The sequence below is a fragment of the Hevea brasiliensis genome, chromosome 11, assembly GCF_030052815.1.
Source record: "Hevea brasiliensis isolate MT/VB/25A 57/8 chromosome 11, ASM3005281v1, whole genome shotgun sequence".
Lineage (NCBI taxonomy): Eukaryota > Viridiplantae > Streptophyta > Magnoliopsida > Malpighiales > Euphorbiaceae > Hevea > Hevea brasiliensis.
Genome location: NC_079503.1, coordinates 91,712,998 through 91,732,847, shown reverse-complemented (window position 1 = coordinate 91,732,847; position 19,850 = coordinate 91,712,998). Strand labels below are relative to the sequence as shown.

The window sequence follows — 19,850 nt, the reverse complement described above, 5'->3', positions numbered from 1 at the left end:
AGTTCGGTGAATAAATTAAACGAGGAGGGCAAACTGTAGGTAATAGTGCGAGAAACCACGTAACAATAATGAAAGAGCGTAGAGGTGTGCAAATGGTCGGTTCGATTCCGAATCGATAAAATTAAAAATCGAAAATTTTAAAAATCGAACCGAACCGATTGATAAAAGAAAATCGAACTGAATCGAATTGATAAATATCGGTTCGGTTCGATTTTAAATCGATCAAATCAAAATTTATAAAATTTCATATTTTTAACATTAAATCTAAATAATAAAAATATAAAAACAAAAAAAATTAGAAATTAAAACTCAAAAATCTTAAGGTTCGGTTCGGTTTTTTTGATTTTGATTCGATTCGGTTCGGTTCGATTCAATTTGGTTCATTTTTTTATTTCCTATATATTAATAATTTCGATTCGGTTCGATTTTTTTAATTTTTTTATAAAAATAATCTAATCGAACCGATTAATTCAAAATTATCAAAATTATAAATCGAATCGATTAAATTTTAAAATCAAATTAATTAAACCAAATTAATCAATTCAGTTCGATTTTTCGATTTAAACCGAAAATTACACACCTCTAAAAGTGCGTGGGGGCTAAGCTAAAATAAAATCGAAAGTGTAAAGTGGCAGACAATGACAAGCGCCACTGAGAAAAATGCCACGCTCCACGACGAGAATGGATAAGGCAAAGGAGGGATACACTCACGGCGCCGTGTATTTTATTTCCATTTTTATATTGTTATTTTAATTATTATTTATTTTCAACGCTCCACGACATCCTTAGCCTTATCCACGTGTCCCCTTCTTTATCTATAGGCTTCGCTTTCAAGAACAGAATGCAAGCACCTCCTAGAAGAGCCCCACCCGATAAGAGAAAAAAGAATATCAATTTCTTTAGATTATTCGGTAGAAAGGAGGGGTTTTTGGTGGAGAGAGAGAGAGAAAGAGAGAGGATTTTTTTGGGGTGTGTGAGATAGAGAGAGGAGAATCTGATTGTTTGATTTTGAGTGTTGGAGGAGATGTACGTAGCTTCTATGAGAAAGTCCTTCAAAGATTCACTCAAAGTGCTCGAAGCTGATATCCAACATGCTAACACTCTGTAAGTGTGTCAATTTATTTCAGCTTTTTGGGTTTTTGAGCTTTGTTTCATCGTGTGCTTGAATTGTGGGAATGAAATTTGTTTTTTGAGGGTTTTTTTTAATGGTAATTAATTTTCTTTGCTAGAATGTGAATGTTAAAGTATAGATTTTTTTTTTAATTTTCTTTTTCTTGCTGTTTTGTTTTGTTTGATTGTTCAAGTTTTTTCTTTTCTCCTTCTTGTGGGTCTTGGATTACGATTTTATTCTCAGGTACCAAATGAAGCCCCTTCAGGCCTTCAGTACGAAAATTCCCTAAATACCTTCTATTCTCTCTCTCTCTCTCTCTCTCTCTCTCTCTCTGTGGCACACACAGAGCTATAGTAAGTGTATTATTGTCATTTTTGTTCCTGCAAGACACATTCTTTTGGGCGGCTTCTAAAAGGGGTGGTGTTGTGGTCAATATTTGAGTTTGATGTTAAACATTGATAAATTGTGAATCGTGATGGATGAAACTATACTTGTGTTAATCCATAGATTCTTATGTTAAGGTTTAATTTTTCCTCTTATGTTACGCCTTCACTTGAAATTGCATTCAAATTGGGAATTCCTCTGGTGGCATGCATTTGCTTTAGCAATTGGCAGCACTCTCTCTGTGTGGGGGTTGGGGAGAGGGGGTTGGAGCATGGGTGATTGTCATTATCTATATCATGATAAGTTTTTCAATGCGCTTCACGTGGCCAATGGGTTCCACTTGTTTGTGCTTTTATAACATTTTTTTTTTAATAATTTTTAAAGCTATATGATTAATATTAAGGCTTCTTTCTGGAAACATGGAATGCTTAATGAAAGTGTGAGAAAAAAGGGCTATCGTCCAAATGTTCAGTATGACATTATTTTTCAGAACATTTCTGTGGCTTTAGAAGTTTGTCCTGTAAATTGATTGATAAATGACGAGCTCAAGCTCAGGGGCTACAAGGGGATAAGACAGGATCTAAACTTTGGCTCTTTTAGTTTCAGTACCATCTGCAGGTTCTTTACTGGTGTTTATATTTAATCATGCCATGAAAGCTTTCCTTGCTTTTTTTTCCCCCTCTTTACATTCACTTGGTTGTTAACTTGAATATATTTTGCCTCTGTTTACATTCTCATCCTGCAATGTCATGTGCAGGGCGTCAGATTTTCCAAGGGATTATGATGGTGCCTGTCTTCAGATGAGAATGTCATATAGCCCAGCTGCCCACCTGTTTCTTTTTCTAGTTCAGTGGTCAGACTGTCACCTAGCAGGCGCGCTTGGACTGTTGAGAATCCTAATTTATAAGGTTTATATTTGTTTGAATAAATAGGGCATAAACATGTGCACTTGAATGTTTTATGATGTCACTAAATAAATGATGAATTGGGCTTATTGATTTGTGTCTTGCGTTAGGTTTATGTAGATGGCACGACCACCATGTCTACTCATGAAAGAAAAGCGAGTATTAGGGAGTTCTATGGTAAATTGCTATGTTCTTTAATTTTTTTTTTATTTTGTATTTATTTACTTAATTTTTGTCCTCAACTCTCTTACCTAATATATTGCGTTCCTTCTGTGGCCAGCGGTTATTTATCCCTCTTTATTGCAGCTTCAAACTGGGGTCACTGATACAGAGGATAAGAAACAGAAGGCAGCATGTATGGAAAGGTTCCGAAGAAGAGACGATGAAGAACATAGGCAGCAGACAGATGTTGACATTGAAAGGGAACAGGAGTGTGGAATATGCATGGAGATGAATACTAAGATTGTACTGCCCAATTGCAACCATGCCATGTGCTTGAAATGTTACCGTGATTGGTACTTTCTCTCTCCATCATGACCTCCTTTTTTCTTCTTGCAATGCTGATGATACGTTGATACTCCCTCTTCTTCTTCTTCTTCTTTTTTTTTTTTTTTTTTTTTTTGCCAACAGTTACCATATGTCAAGAACAGTGAATGACTCTATTATACTTCTTTCTTTCTGTTCCTTTTTTTTTTATTAAAAAATATTTTTTAAATGTAATTACGGTATGAATTTTTCTAGCTGTACACATAAATTAAATGAACATCGACTGGCTTATGAATGCCGGATTTGTTTCATTCTGATGTATCTATGCCTTGTTGAATACATCACCAATTGGAAAAACGTGTCTTTGCAAATTGTAGTAAGGGAAATTATATGGCAATGAAGTTTTTTCTTCAGCTACTACTGCTGGGTCATTACATTGTTGATCACCAAAATTGAGTGGTAGATCTTAAAGTAAAGCCATTGAATTTCCATTGATTGCTCAAACACACCTTGAGGATTATTCACCAGGACCTTGTGAGCAATGCAATTATTGTTAACTTGTAGGAGTGTATATGAAAATAGTAAAATGTGTATACATTTACTTGAATTTGTTGATCTTGGATTGAACTTACCCTTTAACGAATATCTTATTGGTGTGGAACAGTGGACATGTATGATGAGTGTACGCTGGTGCTTGAGTTAGGCTTGACTCAATAGAAGGAGACGAGGGATTGCGTTAATAATGTTAACTTGATATGCATTGTTTTGATAAACGTTCCAAATTTATCATACAGTTATGGCTACTTTTTTAAACATTTCTGTTGTGGAACATGATATTAGCTGTATAAATTTTGCTTATTTTTCAAACATGTTATTCTGCAAAATGGTGACTAGACCTTTGTTTGTTCAGTTTGGAGTCGTACTGGTTCTGGAGTACTCATTCTTTGCATTCTGATTGGCTGCTAATCTTTTTTAATCCATTCTAATCTTTTTGTTGCCCATACAGTTGGCTACTCCATAATTGATATGTGACTTGTTTTACATCTCTAGACATTGACTGTAGTTTCTCCAATGGAAGTATAGAACAGATTTCTCTGTATGTTGTGGTCCCACATTTTAGGAATTTGCATGAGTGTGTTTCAGAAGTTTGCTTTGTCATCTCATCCTGTAGGCTGTTGATTGCTGTATGCAGCTAAGCTTCTCGTTTATTTTTATGTTTGAGAGTTGTTTTGTTGTGTGCCTTCTTCCTCCATGCTCGTGTGCGTGTGTGTGCTGGGGATGTTGGGGAAAAAATGGAAGAGAGATATATTTTGTTTTATGTCACTTCTGCTGAGGGACACATGAATTTAACCCATTCTGATAATCATGATGTACCTGTCATAGGTATATTTGAGGTCCTGATCAGTGGATAACTCTTCCAAGCTTGGCTGTTGGGTAGGTTATTTGGTGGATCATTATTTGAATAAGAGCTAAGATCCTTGGAAGTGGCAGCCTGTCCTTGCTCTAGTTGCTTGTGTAGTTTTCAAATGTGTCTTAAATCATGTATAGAAAGTTTATGGTAATGTAGATTTGATGTGTAGCTGAGTAGTTTATAGTTCAGTTGACTACAGCAACAGAAATCTCAGATTCATCAACTAATTCATTTAAGATGGACTTCTCTTTTGTATTCAAGGAACAAAAATGATTGCACCTTCACTGTTTATCATCTGCATCCATCTCTGCAACTTTTCTTTTTGAAGTCTCATATCTCTGGCTTGGTCATATTCCCTTATGATAAGATGGAATACGTTGTTTTATGGCTTTCTAGAGGCGGAGTATTATCAATCAAGATTATCTGGCCTTCGTGTGTAACTTGAATTCTCATATCATATATTGTTTGCTGGGTGGTGGTGTTAATATTTTTCTTATTATTGATGATGGTAAGGATTTGTTGCTATGATTGCAGGCGGTCAAGGTCGCAGTCATGCCCCTTCTGTCGAGATAGTCTGAAGAGAGTGAATTCTGGAGATCTCTGGGTATTTACTGATAATCGGGACATAGTGGACATGGCGACAGTGACGAGGGAGAACCTTAAAAGGCTTTTCATGTACATAGATAAGTTGCCAGTGATTGTTCCAGACTCCTTTTTTGACAATTATGATTCTCACCTTAGATAGGCGCAACAACAGTCTGAATCTCCATCTCCCATGCTGTTTGGATGAGTAGTATTAATCACAAAAGAACATAAAAAGAAAAAAGGAAGTGCTTTGGCTTAGTTCTTTCATCTCTTTTGTTTCCATCACATAAAAAGTCACTGAAATTGATTTGCTAATTGCAATTTCAGTGCCTTCTTCCCGCTTCTGGTTAGAAGAATCCAACTTGAGTTATTTCGTCAGTTGGTAGGTGGAGTTAAGGTCTACTAGATCAGAGATGGGGTTTATAAAATTGTATCTACCACATTTGTACATTCTTGTATAGCTTCATATTTACGTATAAAAGCTTTGCAATTTCCTCTCCCTCTCTCTTTCAACATCATTCTGTGATCTAGTGACGGGCTGCGGCCCAAGAATGCAGCGATAGCCGTCTCTAAGTGATCAATCACTTTTTCATTTTGCCCATTTCTGGGTTTCTTGAATTGGGGAATTACGAATCCTCAGTCGGTCTGGAGCTACAGATGAAACGTTATTAGTCTCCATTGCAGTGCATTGACTATTGAGTTGCGGGGTTTGAAGACTGAATCAAGCAAATGACGTCGATCAGGAAGACATGATGAATCTGTAATATGGACATGATGAATATGTTTTTAGCCGAGGAGTGAACATGGTCGGTACGTATTCATCACCAGGTCATCACCTCAGAGGTCAGTGTCCCATGTTCTTATGGAAGGGAAGAAATGTAACCTAATCATTATTCGTCCGTGAAACTACACGAGGTCGCCAAAATCAGAGGGATGAAAGGCAAAATTGATCAAAAGAAGAGAAGTGGGGCCTCTTGGCACGTTGCGCTTGTGGTATGTCTAAGGGTAAATTATATAGAAATAATTTCAACATCTATGTAGTGCTCCAGTTTTTTTTTTTTTTTTTACAATTTTGACGATTCAATTTATATAAATTTTTAATAACTTAAAATTTATTTATTTAAAGTTATTAATTTATAAAAATATTATTTTTTTAATTTAATAAATAATATATCAATATAAATAATTTAAAAACGAAGTTTCAAAAAGTTTTTATTAGGAATGTTTTCTTAATTTAATTTATAAATTTTAAAAATATGTTAGACCTATTTATCATTGAACTTGTAAGCTAAAATAAAATTAGTTTGAACAAAAATTTTATTATATTATCGATTTTGTTCGGCAATAATTTTTAAAGTAGTGTTTAGCATTTTAATTAGAGTAAAAAATATTATTTTTTTTATTTATATTGTTAGATGACATATTGTTTGCACTAACTTTTAAAAGTTGAAAGAGTGGTTCATGAAAAGTTATTCTCGTAATTTTTAGAGGTTGAGAGAAAAATCAATAAGATTTTACCACTATTTTTATATTTAGTAGCTAATTTAATAGTTATTTTTATTGAATATTTCTACCTTGACAGCTATACAAGCAATTAATATCTAATGACTGACAGCTACTAAAATAGCTAATATTACCGGACAGGCCATCTCATTTAATTTTGAAAATTTTATTATAATTTATATTTAATATTTTTTTTAATTATTTTAATACACATTAGTTATTTATTAATTATTTATAAATATTTAAATTAAATATGTAGTTATTTAAAATTTTAAATATTTATATTTCTTATAAACTAGTATTTAAAACACTTCTTGTATTATAAAGTAAAGTTTATCTATCTTATCGTTAAACACTTCCAAATTGAGGTAATTATCTATAATTTACCCTTATAAGCTGCTTTATAACGATCGGAAAGAGTTGCTATTTCCAAAAACTGTTGGCCACCGCTCCAAAAATCCAATATAATTCCAACCTGTAGAACACGGACTCATCAACCTTGGTACACCCCGTCGTGTGCACCACTTTAAACGGCGTCGTACTTCTACGAAGGAAATCAAATAACCGTTGGATTTAAATCTTTGCGCTTCACAGCGAAAGTGATTAAAGCGATTGCAATGTACATTTTCACGTGCGCGTCGCAACGCTGAATTATTGTCAATTTTTTTTTTTGAATAATTTGCCATTTGCTTCATGCTTTCATCCTCCTAGAGTCCTAGTTTTAAGCCGCACACGCAGGGGAGGAAACACCGGTAAATATCTTTCTGGCAGAGGAGAAGAAAACCAGAAAATAGAGGCTTAACAAGAGAGAGTGAGAGGAAAGAGGGAGACGGGGAAAATGGGCGGAGAGGACAAGCATGAGGAAGAAGAGGAGGGAGTAATGGCGACAGACTTCTTCTGGTCGTACACTGATGAGCCTCATGCTTCTAGGAGAAAACAGATCCTCTCTCAATATCCTCAAATCAAACAACTCTTTGGCCCTGACCCCTTGGCTTTCCTCAAGGTTTCCTTTTACCCTTCTTCTCTAATCTCCATTTCTTGTTTTTGTTTATTTGGTTTAGATCTGAGATAATGTAGTTGGATTTCTTTGCTTTATTTCGATGGTTGATTTCATTTCCATACTTCTTTTGGTTCATTGTTTACTCATAAAGCTGTGAATTTTGTTCTCTGTCAGTGTCACGTCATTTGATTTTTATGTGTTCAAGTCATTTCTCTGTAGATTTAACTGTGTTTTCTTAATTCATGGGATCATCATTATAATGGAGATTCTGTCATTTGCTGAATGGATAGAGACGTTTGTTATTTGAAAAGTTCAATTTTTGTGGAATAATTCAGTTTCTTTAAATTCACTTGCCAATATGTTCTGATGTCTTGTGAGGTCCGAAACGAACATTGATTTTTTGTCAATTTCGATTAACCAATTTCATTGTTCCCGATAAAGAAAGATCCTCTGCTATGGGTTTCTTTATATCTCCATGCATATAGATGGTTTATATGTTGGGTTAAGTTAAACTCTTAGTTTGCAACTCTTTTCTGTGGCACCTGTTGTTAATTTGGCTTGTTTTCAACTACAGCTGGGAGAATGAGAATCTTGACTCCTTTTTCTTTTTTAAAATTACTTGTTTTGTATGCAACATTAATCTTGTTCATGCAGCTTAGAGAAGACCTGGATTGTTTCTGATTGGACTAGAGTTTGTTTTTTCATTACATAGAAATGCATCACATTAACTTTCAGTTTGACGTTGGAAAATCAAGCTCAGATTTTTAATTGACATTTTTTAAATAATTCTGATATTCCTAGATGTGCTTTTCACGTTCTTTGTTTCAACTCCATAACAGAGTATTACTTAAACCAAATTTCTGCATATTTCTTATGTTTAATGAGATATCAAATGGATGTCTTAAATCACTCGTCTTCCTCCTTTCTCCCCTCAAAAGGACAAGAAAAAAGTTTCTGGTTTAGACTTTATAATGACTTCTGCATATTTCTTATGTTTAATGAGATATCAAATGGATGTCTTAAACCACTCGTCTTCCTCCTTTCTCCCCTCAAAAGGACAAGAAAAAAGTTTCTGGTTTAGACTTTATAATGACTTCTGCACTTCTAATTGTGTAGGTTGGTTTAATAGGTTCTAAGCCCAAAATTTACCAAGTAAATAAATAAATTTTGCTATTGGTTTACATATCTCTGAATGATTTCAGTTTTATATTGTGCAAAAAGAACTTTAAAATAAATGAGAAATCATAATCAATGACAAGCATTGTTTGATGCTGTTTGACTACTTAGATAGAGATTGAAAGTATTGTGCTATGTTTAACTACTTGTTTTTGTTGAAATTATGCATATTGATTTCTCTTGTATTTATTTTTTAATATTGTTCATGGTCTCAAACTTTTTGGTGTTTCAGGTTACTGTGGTTGTTTCGCTTCAGCTTTGGACAGCCACATTACTTCATGATGCTGGCTGGCTTAAGATACTGGCAACAGCCTACTTCTTCGGCTCTTTCCTCAACCACAATCTATTTTTAGCAATCCATGAGCTGAGTCACAATCTTGCCTTCTCAACTCCTGTTTACAACCGGTGGCTTGGGATATTTGCTAACCTACCTATTGGTGTACCCATGTCTGTAACGTTCCAGAAGTACCATCTTGAACACCATCGCTTCCAAGGAGTAGATGGGATTGATATGGATATCCCAAGCAGTGTTGAAGGCCATCTTGTGACGAATGTTGTCACAAAATCTGTATGGGTTATCTTCCAACTCTTCTTCTATGCTTTGAGGCCTCTGTTTCTCAACCCAAAGCCCCCAGGTTATTGGGAGTTCATCAACCTTTTTATTCAGATAGCTCTGGATGTGACTATGGTTTACTTTTGGGGTTGGAAATCTTTTGCTTACTTGATCCTTTCCACATTTGTTGGAGGAGGGATGCACCCCATGGCTGGTCATTTCATCTCAGAACATTATGTCTTCAAGCCAGACCAAGAAACATATTCCTATTATGGACCCCTAAATTTTCTTACATGGCATGTGGGGTACCACAATGAGCATCATGATTTCCCTAGGATCCCTGGGAGCAAGCTTCACAAGGTGAAGGAAATTGCACCGGAATATTATGAAGGTTTAGAGTCGTATAAATCTTGGAGCCAAGTCATATACATGTATATTATGGACTGGACAGTTGGGCCCTACAGCCGAATGAAGAGAAAGGTATCAACGACTACCAAGAAATCTGAATAGGTGCGCTGCTCCCATCTTTGTCATTTCTTTAATTTTTTTTCTCCTCCCTTGTTGGCAAATGGGATAATGCTTTTTATTCTTTAAGGGGAAAAAAAAAAAAAAAAAAAAAGGAGTCTGTAACAGTACGGAATTTTTATTGTAGTCTTAGGCTGAAAGGTTTAGTTGGTTATTTATTCTTCATTTGCAGAGAGCTGGTCTATCAGTCTGTTCCCAAAACACAAAACACCCCAATGCTCTGTGCTTGTATATTTTATGTCCTCTTATTTCATTTTTCACCCATTAATACTTGTTTGGAACTTTCTATTCTAAATTTTTAATTATTTCTTAAATTAACAAAAACATGTCTACTTAAAAGCATTTTTCTAAAGAAATAAAGCAGTTGTTGGGCCTGGTTTGGGCTGAAAAGTCATTCCATAACATTAATTAGGTTTCAAAAAATAATTGGTGTGGGCTTGAAAGTCCCAATTACAACAATGGCTAACATTTATTTCTACAAAATTCTGCAATCTTCATCAATTTCCATCTTCAAGTCTAATATTTGATGATTCAATAAATTCTGCAGTCTTCAACAATTTCCATCTTCAAGTCTAATATTTGATGATTCAATTTAAACCTTTGCCTCAACAACAATCTGCTGATCTTGAGCTATTTTCTTCACTTGTTTGTCTACAAAGGTTTGAAAAAAATGCATATATTAAATGAGAAAAATGCCATATATATATCAATTGAAAAAGCTGGAAATGACCTTAGAATATGGATGGTAACGAGTTGGGTAACGCGATTCATAATCATCCCAAATTCAATTATCATTACTCGAGTATTATTTAAACTCTTTAATTTTATATATTTAATTAATAATTTACATAAAAAATATTCAAACCTGAAACTATTCTAAATCTGACTATAGATCATCTAAACTTATTCTAATAGGATTTGATTGAATCAGATATCCGAAAATACCCAACTCCTATCATCAGGGCTGAGAATGAATCCTTACATTCCATGCATCATTCTTGGAGGGAAAGTGGGGATCTCCAACAACAAATGAAGGTGGCTGTAAATTGTGATTAATCAGTGGAAGCCTGGCAGGAGGGTATTCATCATCACTGTCATAGTTGGATCCATGATTTTGTCCAAGAGCTCTCAAAGCCATTGCCAACAAGATACAAGATCCCTGTCGATGGGATATTAAGTTAACAATTTTGGATACATGATCATATTGACAAGAATATTATAATCAAAACACAACCGCAGGAAATTAAATTACCTGAGCTAAGATGATTAACAAACCTATCCATTTGAAGACATCAAAATTTGATTCCACAAATTGTTTAAAATCATGGAATCTTCCTGTTGGATCCTCAGGCAAATCCTGATAGATCAACACCTGAATCAAATTAGATACTTAGGAGAAATGATTAAGTAATATATAAAGAGGTAATTATATTACCTTTTCCCAGTCAGAATTTAGGAGTATATCAGCTGCAACTGCCATTTCCAACAAGAGAATCACCATGATAATAACTGTATACTGCATCTTCTATCAAGGTCAATTTTTTTTTTTTTTTTTAAATGTGAATGAGTGAAATTACTTGCTGATAAATTTGGAGTATGTGCTGGACAAATAGATTTTCATTCAATTTAATACGAGCTAAAAAAAAATTAATACAAATTTACTGATTAAGTTACTTTATATATTGAAATGATTTATCAAATTAAACGATAACATTAGAGATGACAAAAATTTCTGATTTCGATTTATGTAGGGCGGGGATGGGAAGACCTTCTTCTCACCCTTAATCCTAATAACTCACCCCACATATTAACATATTATTATTTTTAATTAAAAAATAATTTATTTCTATATATTTATATATTTAAATATTATAATTTTAGAAAAAATAATCTTTAAAACTTGTATTTTTAATTCCAACTTCCTAGTGGAAAAGTCCCGCCTTGACCCCAAACTCCTATGAGGTGTGGGCCAGGTTGGGAGGAGTTATCCTCGCCCCTAACCCGCTCCATTGTCATTTCTAGATAAACCCAATCATTTTATATTTTATCCTTTAATTTTATACTTTTTTAATGTGGAATGGAGTTTCAACACTCACAAGTTTAACCGAATTTATTTAAAATTATGCTTTTATATATTAATATATAATTAAAAAAATATCAATCAATTTCTATTTCGAGTGACATTCTAAACTTTTAATCATAGTTATCGACTTCAACTTGTATTTTGAGTATCTCATAGCTGAATTTGGGGTCTAAAACTAAGTTCTACCTAGTTGAGTCAAGTCATATTTCGAGCTCAAACTTTGCATTATTGACTCAACTCAGCTTTGATTACACCCCTAAACGTAAGCATTAGATATATTGTTTGAACTGCATCAGACTTTATTAGAAGAGCATCACTGCCTTATAATAAATGAATGGATGAAAAAGGATACACAAGAAAGGCAGAAACCATTTGAGCTATCTGCAGAAATATGGCCAATGCATGTTACAAGGCACAAGGTAATGCCAATGCTGAGAAAAGTGTATATAAACCTGAAAATTTATGAGATTATATGCTAATAAGTTCCCAACTTCATAAAAAGAAGAATGAACAGAACAAGAAAACTATTTCTGCTTACTCAAAATTTCCATAAAATAAACAGAAAAAATAAGTGAGAAACTTGCTGAAGATAAAGAGATACTTGCCATGGAGCAGTAGAATCATAATCATCAATAGATGATGAGGCTTCTATGTCTCTCTGCCAGACTCTTGCCATCCAAAGCCCATATAGAACCATTGCAATCCCAACTATTCCCATTACAAAATTTACCATTTTCAGTATTGACCTCAGCAAAATCTTTGCAATGCTTGGCATTGTTTCTCTTCACACTCCAAATACTTGCAGAAATATTTCAGGAAAGATGATCAAGTTTAGACACTTCAGACACCATAAAGAATTAAAAATAGTCCTACTTTACTCTTCCCAAGTCATATTATATAAGCAATTTGAGTTTGAGATGGGTATCAGTTGATCAAAGATAGAAAGCAAATAAGCAATGAAAAATATATGAAAATTGTGAAATAAAAGATCAGTTGATCTAATATAAGTTTGACTTTAAATAAAAAAATAATTAAAATAATAAATATATAAATTTTTATATAAATATTTAATTTTAAAGCTGTTAAACTCATTTTTATATAAAACCGATAATAAAAAAGTTACGTTATATAAAATTAAGTCCATAATTTAATGATAGTGATTGGTGAGTAAGGAAGTTTCATGGAAATTCTTGTATACTTCCTAATTGTTGTCTGGGCTCATTTTCCTCTCCGGCGAGTACCGATTGCGAATCTTCTTGCTTCCTCCTTTTTCTTTCTTTGTCATTTAGCGCAGAAAATTAGACAGAGTCTTAAGTAGCAATTGTCGGAAAACAATTATAACATGTTGCTGTGGTGTAGTGGTTATCACGTCAGTCTTACACACTGAAGGTCCCCAGTTCGATCCTGGGCAGCAACATTTTCTTCCTGATTTTAAAATTTTTTTTTTTAAATTTTAGAATTAATATTTTCCCTTAAGGCAAAAGATATGATATAAAGGATAGGCAGTTAATTTTGATTTGTCAATAAAAATACATCTCGGTTTGGTTTATGGTTATTTTTATTTTTTTTTCTTAATTTAATGAAATTATTAGATGATACGTAATGCAATTTAAAATTCTAATAAAGTAGTCGCCTTTTATAAAGATTGAATGATGTAGAAAGATAATCCTCTTATTTAAATTGTAAAAGAATTTAATTTTTTTTTAATTCTCTAATTTAATTCCTTTTTCTCTTATTTAAAAATTATAATTTTGTAAAAATTTTATTTAATTGTTTTTTTAATCAATTTTATAATAGTTTATTTTAAAAAAATAAAAAATTCATATATAATTAAATAATAATTCTTTTAATTTTTTTATAAATGATTTATTTTAAAGAATAATTTAAAATTTTTTTATTTTAAAAAAAATAAAAATTAATTATAATTTTATAAAAATTTAATTAAATTCTTTCCCAATAAATAATTTATCCAAAAGAACTTTTGAAGCAAGATTAAATAAAATTTAATAAAAATTTTCCAATATGAAGTCTCAAGAATTAGAATCAATTGTAGAAAAAAAAAATCATATCGTTTTCCTCTTTGCAACCAAAAAACCCTTCCCAAGATTTTGCATGTAAGTGATGTTCATTTATTTTCTTTTTCTTTCATTTTCCTTCCTTTTTTTTTTCTACTAAATTGCTGCAGTGTGTATAGTTAGTGATCTATTCTTAATTACACATTTATAAATATGTTTGCATACATCGCCCACTGATAAAATTTTCTAGATCCAGCACTGCAGGACTTCAAAAAATTTGATTTACATGAACTCATCTGATCAACTCAATATTAACGATTAGCGTATTAGCTACTTTTGTCCACGAAGAAACTCTCGCATGTGCATGTGAATTTCTGCCTTGACTACCATGCGCATTTTCTTTGAATCCTCCCACAGCAAACCACACCACTCTCGTGCAAAGTCGCAAGCGGCCTCGAAGACATCCTGGCAGGTGATGAGAGATGTAACATAAAAGAGACATAAGCAAAATGATCAAAATATGACGCTTGACTTACCCTAGAGGGGAATTCATCGTAAAGGTGTGCTGGGGTCATCTCAACCCTGTTCAGATCAGATTCCCAGAGTCTTATCTGTCACCAAAATAATGCATTTTGAAATATTAGGAATTCAACAAATAAGAAAGAATCTATATATATATCAAATTGCATATTCAGACGCTAAAACAATGACAGGAGACAAAATATCTCAGTTTGACTAATATTTGAACTTAGAAAATCAGTATGACCTGATCTGCAACATTTTCAGGAACTGAAGGTATTCTCTCTGCAACACGAGGGTGAGCATTCTGCTGAAGAAAAGAAATTATCTGCAAATAAAGAGATTTAAGAGTAAATTGAAGTAGAATAGTTCCCACAATGGCAAATCAGAAACAAACAAGATTGTAATTTGTAAAATGTTAGATTCCCAATATTTCGGGACCCATAAGCACCCTTGAAAGGCTGCTTGCCTCACGTAATGCTTCATATAAGCAGTAGCAAGGATAAAACTGCTATCTGAAGTTAAAAACATTTCATAAGTTTGGCTTTATTTACAAGATTCTTGTACATCCAGGTTACATTCTTTAGCCAAATAATCTACTATTGGCGTGCCAGGCCTATCCATTATATATAAAAGCTCACCTGCTCTGCTGTGATGCCATTTTCAAAAGCATTATACAAGCTTTCTTTTGTTATGGCTCCAACAAAAAGGTTTGGAAGTTGATACTCTATCCTGCATATAGAAGTAAGCATAACTTTTCAACTTCACCAACTAATAACAGACACAAAACATGAGCAATGAGATTAAGTAAAAGAAAGTAAACGTTAAAAAAGAGTACTTGCCAGATTGACAAGTAAATTCAAATAAGTAGCATTTTCTTTTAGAGGTGGGTGGCGGGCCATACCTTGAGAAAAGACGCAGAATTTCACAATGCAGCTTAGATGATGAATAAGCATACAACCTAAAGTTTGTTTCCACAACAACAAATCCCTGAAAAGAAATGGAAAAACCATTTAACAGTACGCATCAATACTTCTTTCCCCTTGAAAGGAGCCATGTCTAGTATTATGTCTGTCCTTACTTGAGAGATAATGCCCAACCCAGCAGAATCTCCAAATTTGCCCAAGAGAGAGAGAGATTTGTGTGGTAGAAGGTGATTAAAAATTTTAATTATTGCACATTAATCATATATTTGACATTGAAATCATACTGTGGTAGATGGTACATGCTAGTGGTGAGCAGATTTCGGTTCAAACCGAAAAATCGAACAGAACCGAATCAATTCAGTTCAATCGATTCGATTCGGTTCGGTTTTATATTATAAAAATTTCGGTTATATTATAAAAATTTTGATTATTTCAGTTCGGTTCGATTTTGAAGAGAAAAAATTCGGTTAAACCGAACCGAACTGAATAGTAATTTTATCTATTCAAATTAAACCAAATCAAACTGAATTAATTTTTGAATTGATTTATTTTTATGGGGAATTTATGAATTTTATATATATATATATATATATATATATATATATATATAAATTGTTTAATTTCATTGATTAATGGTTATTAGGTTCAAACCAAAGTCAAAATTAGACCAAATAACTTGAAAATCAAGTCTAAATTAAAAAATCAATCAAAAATCAAAACCGATCGGTTTGAACCAAACCGAACCGAAATTAAGTGGTTCGGTTCGATACGGTTTTTCATCCATTTTGGTTCGTTTCAGTTCAGTTTCTAAAATATGTAATTCGGTTTTCATAATTTAATTCGGTTCGGTTTGAACCGAATACTCACCCCTAATACGTGCTCCAACAATGACCAGAAAACTAATACAAAATTATTAAAGAACAGAAAAACTGCAATCCAATGAACAGGTCTAAAAGCTGGGCATTTATTTTCCATATTGACTGAAAGATTGGTAGCTGATTTAGCACACCTGTTTTCGTGATGATGAATCTGTCAAGCTTACTGAAAGATTGGTTGCTAATTTAGTAGGTATAAACCAACTCTCTTTCCTGCCCTGAAAATCTATAATATAATAAGTACACTACAGTGATACTTTTCAACTAAGAGAACATTAGCAAATAAAAATGTAGAATAGAACAGATAGATAACCTGCTGAAGTTTAATCAATCCCAAGTCTGCAAGGTCCTTTATCATATGCCTCTGGATCTCAGTCAATGTATTCATATTATACGCCTAAATCATGAAGTAGAGAATGTAGTATGTTATAAGACTCCTTGAAAACAGTTCAGAAATGTACTAAGGAAACAGTTCTCAACACTGCACATGCAGTAAGTGATCATCATTGAGAACAGTTAAAAAACTAAAATTGCATTCAATACCTCACCAGTGATATGAAAACTAAGCTCTAGCAGAAAGGAAATCAGATCTGCTGGATCTATGTCACGTTCCTGAACCAAAAGAAAATAAAATCTTAATAGAAGATAGACAATATTATAGCAATGTAATGTAAATAAACCAAACCAAGCAAATCTCTGGCTATTCTGAGATTAATTCAAGTTCAATCTGAAGTAAGCTTGAGCTCACTGAAATAGTCCAGAAGGCTGAGAAAGGCCTCAGTGAGAACCAAGTGGGTTGAGTGCTCACTAGATCCCCCCAATTCTCATTACGATTGTAATCGCCATCGTTATTCAAAAGTTTAAAACAAGGATATTAAACATTTAAGCAATTGTCAGTTCTTAGTTTTTTACTAGAACATAAACAATCAAACATAAGAATATTTACAAATCATTTTAAGATTAGTCAACAACAGGTGAACAAATGGACAATTCATCGCATCTTAAAATTAGTTGTGTGGAATATATATCTCTCTCATATACCAGAGGCAGAGAAGTGAAGTCAAATGATCATATTTAAAAAGTTAACAATATGATTATCAAGCAAACCATCCTCACACTAAACAATATGGCTTGCTAGAACATCTAAAAAGATAGTTGCAGTTCCTGAAGCTCAAGAAGTGCATAGGTCTACAAGCCCCAGAAGTTGAACTGAGGTGGATTTTAGCCTCCCATTCTATTTAATCATACTAGTTCATGCTATATTGACCAAGCAAGCAGCTCAAAACACACTTTAATTGTGAAATCCCAAGCTATTCAAGGAGCTTGGATCATCAATTGTCTTTGAAAGACATCTGAAGAAATGGTTACGATATGAAACTTAAGGAGAAAAATATCCAAAAGAAATTAAAAGACTTCTTACAGAAGATGGATATATTTGTTAATAGTCCAAAACTTCAAAAATGTAAATAATACAAAAGTCCAGGTTCTGTCTAAGCAATCAAACGCGACATATATAAGATTTATGCATGGCAGTTTTTATTTTAAATCTTATTTTTAAAGGTCTTCATACAACATCTTGAGTTTTCTTGAAGATATAGATATAAACGTAATGAGTCACATTTATAATAGAAATTCTCAAAATTCAGTAATCTATTACCACTTGCACTTGGGGCAAAAGTCAGAAGAGAAAGCCCCTAAAAGAACTTAAATGGTCCATACCTCAGAGTTAGAAATATATTCTCTGATGATGTACCACAGTTGTGCATTTGTATCCATCAGCTGTAATCACAGATGCAACAGAAAATTCAAATTCCAGGAATTGACAATAAAAGGTTCAAATTGCTCATGAAGATGATGCACACCAAAAACTGGAAACCACTCTCAGTTAATCTTGAAGCTTCTTTCTCCCTAAAGAAAAGGCACAGCACAGCATGTCACAGATATGAAGCTCAAGATTTTCAGTGTTCAAAACTAAAGGTGTATATTTGAGATAAGAAATAATACCTTTGACTCAAGAGACCCCTCTGGAAAACTTTCATCATAGAGGAGCTGAAGTTGGTTAGCTTTTCTGCTTGGGTTGAATTTATAAGTTGCAGCAAGAAACACTGGTTTAACACAATCACAAGAGGAAAAAATTGGTGATATCAGTTCATATTATAGTGGTTGCCACAGTAGATAATAACTAGTGAACAGTTTCCATAAATACAAATGTGCAAATGATACCAATAATGGAAATCCATAGATGAAGTTCATACCTCCCATTGACCAAGGGCATATGCCTCAAGTTCCTCCAAGCTTGGGAGTCTTGCAACAATATTTGAAGGCATTGGTTCCCTTGGCAAGACTTCACTGCAGTATCCAAGATTCAATTTTTAAGCATCAATGATAAGGATCGATCATGAATTAAAACACAAAATCTACAAAATCCCAAGCAATATGATGCCACCAATCGAAGGCATGAATGATAAAACTTGACTTTGGGATAACTAGTTAAGTGCCAATCATCTGTTTCTGTTAATAAGCTCAGAAGGAATTAAAAATGCATAAAAGATAAGAGAAAGGGAACGCATCTGATATAGTTTTCCATATCTATTTATTAGATTTCCATCCGATTTCAGTCAAGTTTCTATGCATAGCATTGAATTAACAGATAACCTTCCACATAAGTGCATCAATGGAATAGATAAAGCAAGACGGACTTATTCTATTATTATTCTTTTCTTTGACAACTCCTACAAGAGCACTAAATTTCAATCAAGCTAAGAATTACAACAAATAAAAGCCATAAATGTGAATTTAAAAACTTACCGATCTATTAAATGCTTCCGGAGGTTAATCTGAAATGTTGGATTTAATCTGTAACTGGTTTCCTTTTTCCTGCAATTTTTATGGTATGAAAAGAACAATTTCAGAAAAGAGCAGAGAGCATAGAATCATTTATTGTTCCCTGTTTCTCTAGAATCTCTCCAATCAGCTCCCATCTCATAAACCAATAGATTACAAATGGAAAGATACATAGAAAAGTTGGCTACCTATCGACGGTTTCAGTAAAAATTCTCAACTGAATCAAACGATCAAGAGCGATTCTATGCTTAGACGATCCATCAGCAAGCACCCACTCTTCCAGCATCTTGGCTGACACTGGACCATCTATATACAACATTTCCAGCACATACTTCTTCGCTAAAGGAGGCAATGACCTGAAAGCAAACTCGATAAAAATATTTCAGCAACTAAAATAATACAGAGCAGATAACAATTACAGTGTAAAGAGAAGAGGACCTGAGAATGGCTTGGCAAATGAAGGGATTGGCGTAAAGCCTGTCAAGCTTCATGGCGGGCAGAGACGCCACCATGTCCATAAAATTCTTAGCAATAATTCTCACCTGAGGCATTTTGTTTTCCAGGGAATTTCAAACCCTCTTTTGCCTGAAAGTTGATTTTTCAGTTTTTGTTTAGGGTTTTTGATAGATAACCCTTTGTTATCGAGGGGTTACGGTGGCAAGGAAAGTAAGGAATAGTTACCAGGAATTTTTCACTTGTTTGAATGGGATTGAGGGTAGAGGGATAGGGGGTTTTTGGGGTTACTTGTGAGGTTGAAAAGTCTCTAAAATTTAGCCCATTAATTTAGTGGGTGGGAGGGATGAAAAAGTTTTTATTTTTTTATTTTTTATATTAATTTTAAAAATTTTTAAAATATTTTTTTATTATAAAATAATAAATTTTATAAAAAATAATATTATTTTTTAATATTATTTAATTAAATAAAATAAAATTATAAAATTTTTATTTA

General features: G+C 33.3%; 4 protein-coding genes, 1 long non-coding RNA gene and 1 other non-coding gene across 7 annotated transcripts; 4 read left to right on the top strand and 2 right to left on the bottom strand.

The window, feature by feature from the left end:
- The first annotated feature begins 853 nt into the window (after positions 1–853).
- On the top strand, positions 854–5,381 carry LOC110649156 (E3 ubiquitin-protein ligase AIRP2). Its single transcript, XM_021803594.2, has 5 exons — positions 854–1,104; positions 2,253–2,403; positions 2,511–2,577; positions 2,681–2,915; positions 4,832–5,381. Exons 1-5 carry the CDS (start codon positions 1,025–1,027, stop codon positions 5,040–5,042), a joined length of 744 nt encoding a protein of 247 aa, XP_021659286.2. The 5' UTR covers positions 854–1,024; the 3' UTR covers positions 5,043–5,381.
- On the top strand, positions 4,327–4,543 carry LOC131170668 (uncharacterized). The gene is made up of 2 exons (XR_009141440.1): positions 4,327–4,473; positions 4,512–4,543. It is a non-coding gene; the product is annotated as an uncharacterized LOC131170668 (long non-coding RNA).
- A 1,340-nt stretch (positions 5,382–6,721) lies between the features above and the next one.
- On the top strand, positions 6,722–9,920 carry LOC110649157 (sphingolipid delta(4)-desaturase DES1-like). Its single transcript, XM_021803596.2, has 2 exons — positions 6,722–7,388; positions 8,794–9,920. Exons 1-2 carry the CDS (start codon positions 7,224–7,226, stop codon positions 9,622–9,624), a joined length of 996 nt encoding a protein of 331 aa, XP_021659288.2. The 5' UTR covers positions 6,722–7,223; the 3' UTR covers positions 9,625–9,920.
- On the bottom strand, positions 9,717–12,719 carry LOC110649158 (tetraspanin-19). 2 transcript variants are annotated; one of them, XM_058130306.1, is made up of 6 exons: positions 12,328–12,719; positions 12,075–12,174; positions 11,075–11,155; positions 10,892–11,011; positions 10,622–10,798; positions 9,717–10,290 (listed from the first exon to the last, which is right to left on the bottom strand). In XM_058130306.1, the coding sequence occupies exons 1-6, from the start codon at positions 12,495–12,497 to the stop codon at positions 10,279–10,281; spliced, it is 660 nt and encodes a 219-aa protein (XP_057986289.1). In that variant the 5' UTR covers positions 12,498–12,719; the 3' UTR covers positions 9,717–10,278. The 2 variants fall into 2 exon arrangements, with proteins under 2 accessions (XP_057986289.1, XP_021659290.2); XM_021803598.2 differs by having other exon boundaries at positions 10,892–10,996; positions 12,328–12,717.
- Positions 12,720–13,066: 347 nt separating this feature from the next.
- On the top strand, positions 13,067–13,139 carry TRNAV-UAC (transfer RNA valine (anticodon UAC)). The gene has a single exon. It is a non-coding gene; the product is annotated as a tRNA-Val (tRNA).
- A 786-nt stretch (positions 13,140–13,925) lies between these two features.
- LOC110649159 (general transcription and DNA repair factor IIH subunit TFB2) lies at positions 13,926–19,606 on the bottom strand. Its single transcript, XM_021803600.2, has 15 exons — positions 19,340–19,606; positions 19,090–19,257; positions 18,866–18,934; positions 18,313–18,406; positions 18,062–18,162; positions 17,920–17,965; positions 17,777–17,836; positions 16,601–16,669; positions 16,371–16,454; positions 16,192–16,275; positions 15,161–15,246; positions 14,898–14,988; positions 14,504–14,584; positions 14,274–14,348; positions 13,926–14,202 (listed from the first exon to the last, which is right to left on the bottom strand). Exons 1-15 carry the CDS (start codon positions 19,450–19,452, stop codon positions 14,068–14,070), a joined length of 1,356 nt encoding a protein of 451 aa, XP_021659292.1. The 5' UTR covers positions 19,453–19,606; the 3' UTR covers positions 13,926–14,067.
- Between the last annotated feature and the right edge of the window lie 244 nt (positions 19,607–19,850).